Genomic DNA, 12,086 nt, shown 5'->3' with positions numbered 1-12,086 from the left:
TAAGCACTTCTCCCATTGCAAGAAAGATCAATCTAGTAGGCCAAACCAAACTGATAATTCGAAGAGACTTGCAAAGATAACCAATCATACATAAAAGAATTCAGACGATTCAAATATTGTTCATAGATAAACTTGATCATAAACCCACAATTCATCGGTCTAAACAAATACACCGCAAAAGAAGATTACATCGAATAGATCTCCACGAGAGAGGGGGAGAACATTGTATTGAGATCCAAAAAGAGAGAAGAAGCCATCTAGCTAATAACTATGGACCCGAAGGTCAGAGGTAAACTACTCACACTTCATCGAAGAGGCTATGGTGTTGATGTAGAAGCCCTCCATGATGGATGCCCCCTCCGGCGAAGCTCTGGAACAGGCCCCAAGATGGTTGCGGCGGTGGAATTAGGTTTTTGGCTCCGTATCTGATCGTTTGGGGGTACGTAGGTATATATAGGAGGAAGGAGTACGACGGTGGAGCAATGTGGGGCCCATGAGGGTGGAGGGCGCGCCTGGGGGGGTAGGCGCGCCCCCCTACCTCGTGGCTTCCTGTTTGATTTGTTGACGTAGGGTCCAAGTCCTCTGGATCATGTTCGTTCCGAAAATCACGTTCCTGAAGGTTTCATTCCGTTTGGACTCCGTTTGATATTCTTTTTCCGCGAAACTCTGAAATAGGCAAAAAAATAGCAATTCTGGGCTGGGCCTCTGGTTAATAGGTTGGTCCCAAAAATAATATAAAAGTGAATAATAAAGCCCAATAATGTCCAAAACAGAAGATAATATGGCATGGAGAAATCAAAAATTATAGATACCTTGGAGACGTATCAAGCATCCCCAAGCTTAATTCCTGCTCGTCCTCGAGTAGGTAAATGATAAAAACGGAATTTTTGATGTGGAATGCTACTTGGCATAATTTCAATGTAAGTCTTCTTAATTGTGGTATGAATATTCAGACCCGAAAGATTCAAGATAAAAGTTCAATATTGACATAGAAATAATAATACTTCAAGCATACTAACTAAGCAATTATGTCCTCTCAAAATAACATGGCCAAAGAAAGTTCATCCCTACAAATCATATAGTTTAGTCATGCTCCATTTTCGTCACACAAGAATGCTCTCATCATGCACAAACCCGATGACAAGCCAAGCAATTGTTTCATACTTTAGTAATCTCAAACTTTTTCAACCTTCACGCAATACATGAGCGTGAGCCATGGATATAGCACTATGGGTGGAATAGAATATGATGATGGCGGTTATGTGGAGAAGACAAAAAAGGAGAAAGTCTCACATCAACGAGGATAATCAATGAGCTATGGAGATGCCCATCGATTGATGTTAATGCGAGGAGTAGGGATTGCCATGCAACGGATGCACTAGAGCTATAAATATATGAAAGCTCAACAAAAGAAACTAAGTGGGTGTGCATCCAACTTGCTTGCTCACGAAGACCTAGGGCACTTGAGGAGGCCCATTGTTGGAATATACAAGCCAAGTTCTATAATGAAAAATTCCCACTAGTATATGAAAGTGATAAAACAAGAGACTCTCTATCATGAAGATTATGGTGCTACTTTGAAGCACAAGTGTGGTAAAAGGATAGTAACATTGTCCCTTCTCTCTTTTTCTCTCATTTTTTTGGGCCTTCTCTTTTTTTATGGCCTTTCTCTCTTTTTTTATTCCTCACTTGGGACAATGCTCTAGAAAATGATGATCATCACACTTCTATTTATTTACAACTCAATGATTACAACTTGATACTAGAACAAAGTATGACTCTATATGAATGCCTCCGGCGGTGTACCGGGATATGCAATGAACCAAGAGTGACATGTATGAAAGAATTATGAATGGTGGCTTTGCCACAAATACTATGTCAACTACATGATCATGCAAAGCAATATGACAATGATGAACGTGTCATGATAAATGGAATGGTGGAAAGTTGCATGGCAATATATCTCGGAATGGCTATGGAAATGCCATAATAGGTAGGTATGGTGGCTGTTTTGAGAAAGATATAAGGAGGTATATGTGTGAAAGAGCGTATCATATCACGGGGTTTGGATGCACCGGCGAAGTTTGCACCCACTCTCAATGTGAGAAAGGGCAACACACGGTACCGAAGAGGCTAGCAATGATGGAAAGGTGAGAGTGCGTATAATCCATGGACTCAAGATTAGTCATAAAGAACTCACATACTTATTGGAAAAATCTACAAGTCATCAAAAACCAAGCACTACGTGAATGCTCCTAGGGGGATAGATTGGTAGGAAAAGACCATCGCTCATCCCCGACCGCCACTCATAAGGAGGACAATCAAAGAACACCTCATGTTTCAAATTTGTTACATAATGTTTACCATACGTGCATGCTACGGGACTTGCAAACTTCAACACAAGTATTTCTCAAATTCACAACTACTCAACTAGCACAACTTTGATATCACTACCTCCATATCTCAAAACAATCATCAAGCATCAAACTTCTCTTAGTATTCAACACACTCATAAGAAAGTTTTTACTAATCTTGAATACCTAGCATATTAGGATTATTTAAGCAAATTACCATGCTATTTAAGACTCACAAAATAATCTAAGTGAAGCATGAGATATCAATAGTTTCTATAAAACAAATCCACCACCGTGCTCTAAAAGATATAACTGAAGTACTAGAGCAAAAACTATATAACTCAAAAGATATAAGTGAAGCACATAGAGTATTCTAATAATTTCCGAATCATGTGTGTCTCTCTCAAAAGGGTGTGTACAGCAAGGATGATTGTGGTAAACTAAAAAGCAAAGACTGAAATCATACAAGACGCTCCAAGCAAAACACATATCATGTGGTGAATAAAAATATAGCTCCAAGTAAAGTTACCGATGGAAGTAGACGAAAGAGGGGATGCCTTTCGGGGCATCCCCAAGCTTTGGCTTTTTGGTGTCCTTAGATTATATTGGGGGTGCCATGGGCATCCCCAAGCTTAGGCTCTTGCCACTCCTTGTTCCATAATCCATCAAATCTTTCACCCAAAACTTGAAAACTTCACAACACAAAACTTAACAGAAAATCTCGTGAGCTCCGTTAGCGAAAGAAAACAAAAGACCACTTCAAGGTACTGTAATGAACTCATTACTTATTTATATTGTTGTTAAACCTACTGCATTCCAACTTCTCTATGGTTTATAAACTCTTTTACTAGCCATAGATTCATCAAAATAAGCAAACAACACACGAAAAACAGAATCTGTCAAAAACAGAACAGTCTGTAGTAATCTGTAACTAACACAAACTTATGGAACTCCAAAAAATCATCCAAAATAGGAAGACCTAGGCAATTTGTTTATTGATCAGCAGCAATTGGAATCAATATTTTATCACGTTCTGGTGATTTTTAACAATTATTTTCGTGAACAGAAAGTTTCTGGAATTTTCTGCAAGATCAAATAACTATCATCCAAGAAGATCCTATAAGTTTAACTTGGCACAAACACTAATTAAAACATAAAAACACATCTAACCAAAGTCTAGAGCAAAAATTTATTCCTAAACAGAAGCAAAAAGCAAAAAACTAAAAATAAATTTGGGTTGCCTCCCAACAAGCGCTATCATTTAACGCCCCTAGGCATAAAAGCAAGGATAGATCTAGGTATTGCCATCTTTGGTAGGCAATCCATAAGTGGCTCTCATGATAGATTCATATGGTAATTTAACTTTCTTCCTAGGGAATCCATGCCTTTCTTTAATGGAAATTGGAATCTAATATTCCCTTCCTTCATATCAATAATTGCACCAATCGTTCTAAGGAAAGGTCTACCAAGAATAATAGGACATGAAGGATTGCAATCTATACACTACAATAAATATGTCAACTTATGACCTTCTCTTAGTGACCCCAGCTGAATTGGTCGTAAATTCACGGCCATTTCGCTTGGAAGGGCTCAAACCCTGAAATTGCTTACACCAAATGGTCACAAAGCAGACAAGAGGCACCAATGACCTTATTTCTACCTGATTACGACCAATATAAAGGGTCATGAGGTTGTGAACGTGGATGCATTGGTACTTATTGCTATGACTAGGCGCCACCTCATCAGTTTTGCCTATGTGTCAATTTTTGCCCTAGGTTGTGAAGCAACCTATATTTCTGTCATTCCCAAAATTCCCAAAAAAAATTGGGCATTCTTTACTATCCAAATCATTGCCTCATGACAATTTTCAACTCCATTTGCCTGGTAAATCTTCCTCGGCAAATTTCCAAAGTTTTTGTTCAACTCGAACTGTTGTGAAGGAAGTACTAGCTAGGCATATCCTAATGAACTGAATTTTTGCCACATCTTTTATATTCCCAAATCATTGCTCTCCACAAAAATTGAGCCCCATCTAACAATACATGTGAGTGTGGCTTCAACATTCATATTTCTGTCCAGTGTGGTACGTTGCAAAGCAAGTGACACCTAGGCTCCTCCATTTGAGCTGCAAATTTTCCAAGATAGTGTCCTTAGTAGATGATCATCCTCAGCCAAAACTCACGCCCATTAGCCATGTGCATTTCCTGTACCGCTAATCAAACACTTGGCTACTTATTCATGTTTGGGCATCGATCGGTCTCCTCGTGAGAATATTATGTTGTGATTTTCTTCTTAGCACCTACTTGGGGAGTGCCCAACCCACTAGACATGCCTAGGCCGCCCAGAACACATGGCAACGCCACGGTCACGCGGTGACCACGCGGAGGGTATGCAAGTTTACGCGCTCTAGAGTTGGGGCCCTCGGCCACCGTCCAAACCTCGATGTATCGCCACCAAACCATGTATTTATGATTAAATAGGTATTTATGTAACTAGAAATGATTTTTGGAAAAAATAAATAGCAAACTATGAGGCAGCTGCAGTTCAAATTTGACCCGCTTCCTCCTGAATCGGCGGGAATTTGTCTTTTTTCACCAGAGGTGGATCAAAACTTTTGACACCCAACCATTTTGTCAATTGTGCATTAAATATGGCCTAGTATTTTAGAAAATTGATTTGGTCCAATTTTGCAACAAATATATGGTAGGTCCTTCACAAAAAAAACTAATTTCAGGCACTCGGAAAATGGAAAATGAATTTTCCGTGCAAAGAAAATGAAAACTCCCTTAGGCAACATTGTTTGGAATTCCAAGATGCACCCTTGTGCACAATATGAGATCATTTGAACAAACTATGCCATGAATGTGGCCATAAGATTGATCATTTGGCTTGAAAGCCATGAATCTTCACGCATGATAGCTCATTTTTGAGAACACTTTTTAAAAATAATTTCCGTATTACAAGTTTATTATTTTTCCTGGAAACTTGGTCACATATAATGACACAATGGGAAGGTTTTCCAATTTTTTGTTTTTTTTTTAATTTTTTATGCCCGTTTCAAAATGCGGTCAAAATGGCGGGCTTGACCGTTCCTAGCTATTGGTTCAATCTTGGAAAACTTTTGATGTTTCTCTAATTAAATAGATACTTATGTACCTAGAAATGATTTTTGGAAAAAAAATAAAGATCAAACTACGAGGTAGCTGCAGTTCAAATTTGATCCGCTTCCTTCTGAATCGGCGGGAATTTGTCTTTTTCACCAGAGGTGGATCAAAACTTTTTACACCCAACCATTTGGTTAATTGTGCACTAAATATGTCCTAGTATTTTAAAAGAATTGATTTGGTACAATTTTGCAACAAATATATGGTAGGTCCTTCACAAAAAAACCTCATTTCGGGCACTCGAAAAATGGAAAATTAATTTTCCGTGCAAATAAAATGAAAACTCCCTTAGGCAACATTGTTTGGAATTCCAAGATGCACCCTTGTGCACAATATGAGATCATTTGAACAAAATATGCCATGAATGTGGCCATAAGATTGATCATTTGGCTTGAAAGCCATGAATCTTCACGCATGATAGCTCATTTTTTAGAACACTTTTTAAAAATAATTTCCGTATTACAAGTTTATTATTTTTCCTGGAAACTTGGTCACATATAATGACACAATGGGAAGGTTTTCCAATTTTTTGTTTTTTTTTTAATTTTTTATGCCCGTTTCAAAATGCGGTCAAAATGGCGGGCTTGACCGTTCCTAGCTATTGGTTCAATCTTGGAAAACTTTTGATGTTTCTCTAATTAAATAGATACTTATGTACCTAGAAATGATTTTTGGAAAAAAATAAAGAGCAAACTACGAGGTAGCTGCAGTTCAAATTTGATCCGCTTCCTTCTGAATCGGCGGGATTTTGTCTTTTTCACCAGAGGTGGATCAAAACTTTTTACACCCAACCATTTGGTTAATTGTGCACTAAATATGTCCTAGTATTTTAAAAGAATTGATTTGGTACAATTTTGCAACAAATATATGGTAGGTCCTTCACAAAAAAACCTCATTTCGGGCACTCGAAAAATGGAAAATTAATTTTCCGTGCAAATAAAATGAAAACTACCTTAGGCAACATTGTTTGGAATTCCAAGATGCACCCTTGTGCACAATATGAGATCATTTGAACAAAATATGCCATGAATGTGGCCATAAGATTGATCATTTGGCTTGAAAGCCATGAATCTTCACGCATGATAGCTCATTTTTTAGAACACTTTTTAAAAATAATTTCCGTATTACAAGTTTATAATTTTTGCTGGTATCTTGTCCACATATGATGAAACAATGCGAAGGTTTCCAATTTTTTGTTTTTTTTGAATTTTTTATGCCCTTTTCAAAATGCGGTCAAAACGGCAGGCTTGACCGTTCCTAGCTAGTGGTTGAATCTTGGAATTTTTTTGATGTTTCTGTGATTAAATAGATACTTATGTACCTAGAAATAATTTTTGGAAAAAATAAAGAGCAAACTACGAGGTAGCTGCAGTTCAAATTTGACCCGCTTCCTCCTGAATCGGCGGAAATTTGTCTTTTTCACGAGAGGTGGATCAAAACTTTTTACAACCAACCATTTGGTCAATTGTGCATTAAACATGTCCTAGTATTTGGGAGAATTGATTTGGTACAATTTTGCAACAAATATATGGTAGGTCCTTCACAAAAAAGCTCATTTTGGGCACTCAAAAAATGGAAAATGATTTTTTCGTCCAAAGAAAATGAAAACTTCCTTCGGCAACATTGTTTGCCATCCCAATATGCACCCTTGTGCATAATATGAGATCATTTGAACAAACTATGCCATGAATGTGTCCATAAGATTGATCATTTGGCTTGAAAGTCATTGATCTTCACACATGATAGCTCGTTTCTGAGAACACTTTTTAAAATTATTTATCGTATTACAATTTTATTATTTTTTCTGGTAACTTGGCCACATATAATGACACCATGCGAAGGTTTTCCATTCTTTTTGATTTTTTTTGAATTTTTCATGCCCGTTTAAAAATGCGGTCAAAACAGCGGGCATGACCGTTCCTAGCTAGTGGTTGAATCTTGGAAAACTTTTGGTGTTTCTCTGATTAAATATATACTTTTGTACCTAAAAATGATTTTTGGGAAAATTAAAAAGAAAACTATGTGGCAGCTGCAGTTCAAATTTGACCCGCTTCCAGCTGAATTGGCGGAAATTTGTCTTTTTCACGAGAGGTGGATCGAAACTCTTGACACCCAAACATTTGGTCAATTGTGCATTAAATATGTCCTACTATTTTTTAAAAATGGTGTGGTCTATTTTTGCAACAAATATATGATAGGTCCTTCACAAAAAAACCCTATTGGGCACTATAAATGGAAAATGATTTTTGTGTGCAATGCAAATGAAGACCACAAAATCATCATTGTTTGAAATCCTAAAATACACATATGAACACAATATTGAGTCATTTAAACATACAACATGAAGCTAATATGTTGAGTGTTTACCCGAAATAAGAGGGTAAAAAATATAAAAGAAACAAAAGAGAAAAAACACAATTACATAAGCTAGACTCTGATTGGTGGAACCACCTGTCACACGGATCGATGACATGGCAGACATCCTGCCATCTATTGCTAGCAATCCCACCATCCATCCATCCATCTGAAGAAACCCTATCCAGATCAACTCACTCACCCCTCCTCCCTTCCTTCCGCCCGCCGCCTCCCTCTCTCTCTCCCCGATCCAGATCGACGCCGCCACCCCTCTCTAACCCTAGCCTTCCTGTCACCGGTAGCGGCGCCCTCCCTCCCTCGCCCTCTCCTCCTCCCCTCCTCACGGCCGCCTCCACCCCGCCACAAACCCCGGCGACCCACCCCGTCTCCGTGCCTGCCTCGGCAACCACCTCCGTCGCGCGTCTGATTCCCATCCATGTCCGCGCCGGCTCCGTCTCTGTCTCCTTTTGTGGGAGGTGATCCGCACCTAGCCCCACGGCGGGGAGGGGTGGCGACGGCCTCGTGTAGATCCCATCCGGACCCCGTAGCAGCCAGTGTTGCCGCCCCCACCTGCTCTCCTCTGCTCCGGGATCCATCCATCCACTAGGGTTCTACGGCCGACCGGAGTCCAGGCCATGGCGCGGAAGATGCTCAAGGACAGGGAGGCGCCCGCCGTCGCGTACGGCGGCGAGGAGAGCTACGACTACGACCTCTTCGTCATCGGCGTCGGCAGCGGTGTCGTCCGCGGCTCCCGCACCGCCGCGGGATTCGGAGCCAAGGTCTGCGCCCCCCTCCGCTTGCTTGTTTCCTCTCCCCGCCCCCCGCATCCCGCGGTTTGTTATTCAGCTGAGATTCGGTTGGATGAAATTCTGAGGTGATTTTCGCGCAGGTTGCGATCTGCGAGCACCCGTTCCACCCTATCAGCTCGGATTGGCTGGGAGGACACGGCGGAACGTAAGCACAATCCTGAATTACTTCCTTCTCTGCATTTTTGTTGCTGCAATTACGCTCTGAATCTATCTGTGTGTGCTCGCTGCATCTAGGTGCGTGATACATGGCTGTCTTTCGAAGAAGATACTAGTGCATCAAAGTTACAGTCTGCACCATGTTGCTGGAAAAAGTTTCGGGTGCAGGACGCCAAGAATTTCGGGTGGGAGATCAATGGGGACATCAACTACAACTGGAAAAAGTTGCTGGAAAACAAGGTCAGACACATCACCTTGGTCGAGCACATTCATCATTCATACTCTTGTAGAAGTTTGGTTCCAAGTACAGCACTTCAGCCACAAAGTTCATGGCGCATCATAGTTACAGTCTGCACCATGTTGTAAAAAAAGCATGTTGGAGTGTGATAGTTAGATAGCCGGTTCATATATAGTAGTACATTAGATTTCTTCTGTATTGTTTTGTTAAAATTCAGTTTTGATTGTATTCGTGCGGCTAGCAAACAAGTTAACATGGGCCGACGTTTTCTGTTGTAGCTGGAGCGGATCGTCGGAATGTCGTCTGCGCGGAGGCTAATTTCTTCCAACAAGGATATGTTTGTCTTCTGCTGACCATGCGCATGAGCGTATGACGGCCTTGCCGACTAGTAGAATTTTGGAACATGAGCTGAAAATCCGCTGTTGACTAGTCTAGCTGAAAGTGCATGTACCTGAAGTTGCGGTAGCGGATTATTACCTTGTAGAGGGTTAATGCTTCCAAATTTTTTAGCATCGATCTTGAGCATCTCTTGGTTCTACGGAGCTTAGTCGTTGTGCCAAAAGTCACCAGTTTGGAATTCTGGGAAAAGATTCAACTGCCTTTTTTTAGCATCGACCTTGTCTTATTGATTAGATAGATACAGTTGGTGCAGCAGATTGAAAAACCTCGAAACGAAATCTTTCTGATCCCTAGGGAAGACGGTCAAATTGGAAGAAAATCCATACACTGACGACCTCATTGCCTGCATCCTGTAGAAGTATAAGATAACCAAAAGTTCAGCAAAATAAAGTCTCCACACTCATCGCCGTTTCACTCTGTTCCTTGCTTCCTAAACCTGCACCTGTAGTAGCTTATTGTTATCCTGGTTGTTTTGTTGCTATCAATATTAGTCCCATGTTTTGTTTCCTTGCATGCTTACTACTACAATCTATACTACTGCTATTGTCATATCTACTTCTTGTGGTTCCCTCAAATTATGTATATCTGCTATTGTCATATCTCTATTCACATGTAATCAAACATCTTTGTACTACTGTTGTTGTTGTATGGCAAACACCAGAGGCAAATCATATTTGTGATGCAGTTTCTGTAACTTGGCGTTTCTACATGGCTTGTTTATATTGGCAATTATACACTGATGATGATGTTTACCTGCATTGCTTAATTTTGTTTATCTTGATCTTGACAGAAAAACATCACATGTTTCTTTTCTGTCTAAGACATAACAAACATGTCTTTTTCATTGTTGAGCTTAATTATAGGCTCTTGTGCAGCAGCAACCGTTGATTTCAATTTCAGCTGATCAATCATCTGTCCTTGTGCAGCACAAGGGTTCCATGGGGATACAACAGCAGCAGGACGACCATGACTCCATCAATTGCAAGCTCCAGGTACTAATCCCACTCAGCTCTCTCCTGCAGCGCATCCATTACTAATACCCTTGCTGCCCCCAAATCTTGAGCGATGAGATAACGTCATGGAGAGTGGGATTTTTTGTTTCCTAGCTTAGCAATTGAGTTCAAGCAATGTAATATAAGTATGAGCACTCAGCTATTGTACAACTGTTTGCATATTTGTTTTGTATTTTTTATAAATGATGATAGTTTGTGCAAGATGTTCACATGTTAATTTTTGTTGACTAAAATCTCTTATGCCCTTGACTTAGCTTGACCCAGAACAGATGCATACTAACCTTCACCTTGTTCTTTCTCTCGCAGACTCGAAGGAGGCCCTATGCAAGGCACCAAGGTGCATGGTGCTCGCAAGCGACGAACGGAGGCTATTCGACATCGGCTACACAAACCACCATTGTGAGCTCCTCTCTTTGCTATGATACAACCATGCTCTGTTTCATGGGTTAGTTAGGATTTTGATGCTTTTTGTGCCGTGGTTGAGTCCTTGCCGACTGTTGTGTCGATGATCAACTGCTGGTGCCTAATCCGGCTATTTTATTTGCTGCTGGTAATTAGTTGTATTAGAGTGCCGCTGGTTTATTAGGATGTGGCTGAAACCATTGGATGGCCTTCCTGTACATGTTATCCAGAATTAGTACTTGTCCCATTTTTTGTTTCCATGCTGGACATGTTATGGTTCAAGTGTCGATGATGTCTAGTAGATAGTTTGCTAGCTATTTACCTGCTGCTGATTGATGCTCTTGTGGTTAGCATTATACTCCTGGAATCATATTATATTATATCTAGTGTTCTTCTGGTTCTGTGAAGATGCATCACAAACATCTAGGTCTTTGAAGTTGGCTGAATCTGTTGATTTATCATATATTTGGCCCATAAATTTATATTTCTATGAGATCTCTTTCAATAGTCTGTACACTAAACCTGGAGGTTTGCAAATCTACTCTTAAGAATAATAGCGACTCTAATGCTGGTAGCCTATGTGTTCACTCTTTTACAGGAGCTCCAGGTCTATGAAATTTGAAGTTCGAAGCTCATAGCCCTACTCAGCAAAGAGCCGTGTAGACTGTAAATATTGTAATATTGTAATAGTAGGCATATTTGGGTTGTAATACACTATGTACAGATTGTGGTAGACTTAGTTGTATTTGGTAAACTATATTTGTATGACCTACTTGTATTTGGTGAACTATATTTGTACTGTTCCGTCTGAAATATTGACTATGTATGTGATTTGAAAACGTGTGGAATGGAAACCTGACTCGTGGGACCCACTTATGAAAATAATTTGAGCAGTTTTGAATTTTCTGTAAAGTGGGCCCAATGTGTGAGATGATGACAAGTGGGACCAGCTCCAAAATATAATGGCCCAAACAATGTTAAAAGGCCCCGGACCAAAAATAAATAAAAGGTTGAAATGGGCTTGGCCTGCTTAATTTACAGAAAAATAAATATTAAAAAGGCTGAATTAATGGGCTTGGCCCATGTAAAACACAGAACTGGACCGGGCTGATTCTTATCCACGTCAGCTTGCCGCACTGGATCCTACATGGTCTGGGGAGGCTGCTAGTGACCAAAATTTTGGTCAAAGAATCAAC

At 40.1% G+C, this 12,086-nt stretch overlaps 1 protein-coding gene across 1 annotated transcript; it reads left to right on the top strand.

The window, feature by feature from the left end:
- Nucleotides 1–8,048: 8,048 nt before the first annotated feature.
- Nucleotides 8,049–11,738, top strand: LOC123144775 (glutathione reductase, cytosolic). Its single transcript, XM_044564013.1, has 6 exons — nucleotides 8,049–8,652; nucleotides 8,763–8,827; nucleotides 8,917–9,078; nucleotides 10,402–10,467; nucleotides 10,795–10,887; nucleotides 11,489–11,738. The coding sequence occupies exons 1-6, from the start codon at nucleotides 8,509–8,511 to the stop codon at nucleotides 11,526–11,528; spliced, it is 570 nt and encodes a 189-aa protein (XP_044419948.1). The 5' UTR covers nucleotides 8,049–8,508; the 3' UTR covers nucleotides 11,529–11,738.
- The last annotated feature ends 348 nt before the right edge of the window (nucleotides 11,739–12,086 follow it).

Source organism: Triticum aestivum, chromosome 6D (assembly GCF_018294505.1).
Source record: "Triticum aestivum cultivar Chinese Spring chromosome 6D, IWGSC CS RefSeq v2.1, whole genome shotgun sequence".
NCBI lineage: Eukaryota > Viridiplantae > Streptophyta > Magnoliopsida > Poales > Poaceae > Triticum > Triticum aestivum.
This window is presented reverse-complemented; position numbering and strand designations above follow the sequence as displayed.

Excerpts from the sequence above, each read along its gene's own strand:
- LOC123144775 (XM_044564013.1), top strand. The coding sequence starts at position 8,509 with ATGGCGCGGAAGATGCTCAAGGACAGGGAGGCGCCCGCCGTCGCGTAC. Across the intron at positions 8,828-8,916 it reads CTGGGAGGACACGGCGGAAC|GTGCGTGATACATGGCTGTC; the intron begins GTAAGCACAATC and ends CGCTGCATCTAG. Across the intron at positions 10,468-10,794 it reads CCATCAATTGCAAGCTCCAG|ACTCGAAGGAGGCCCTATGC; the intron begins GTACTAATCCCA and ends TTTCTCTCGCAG.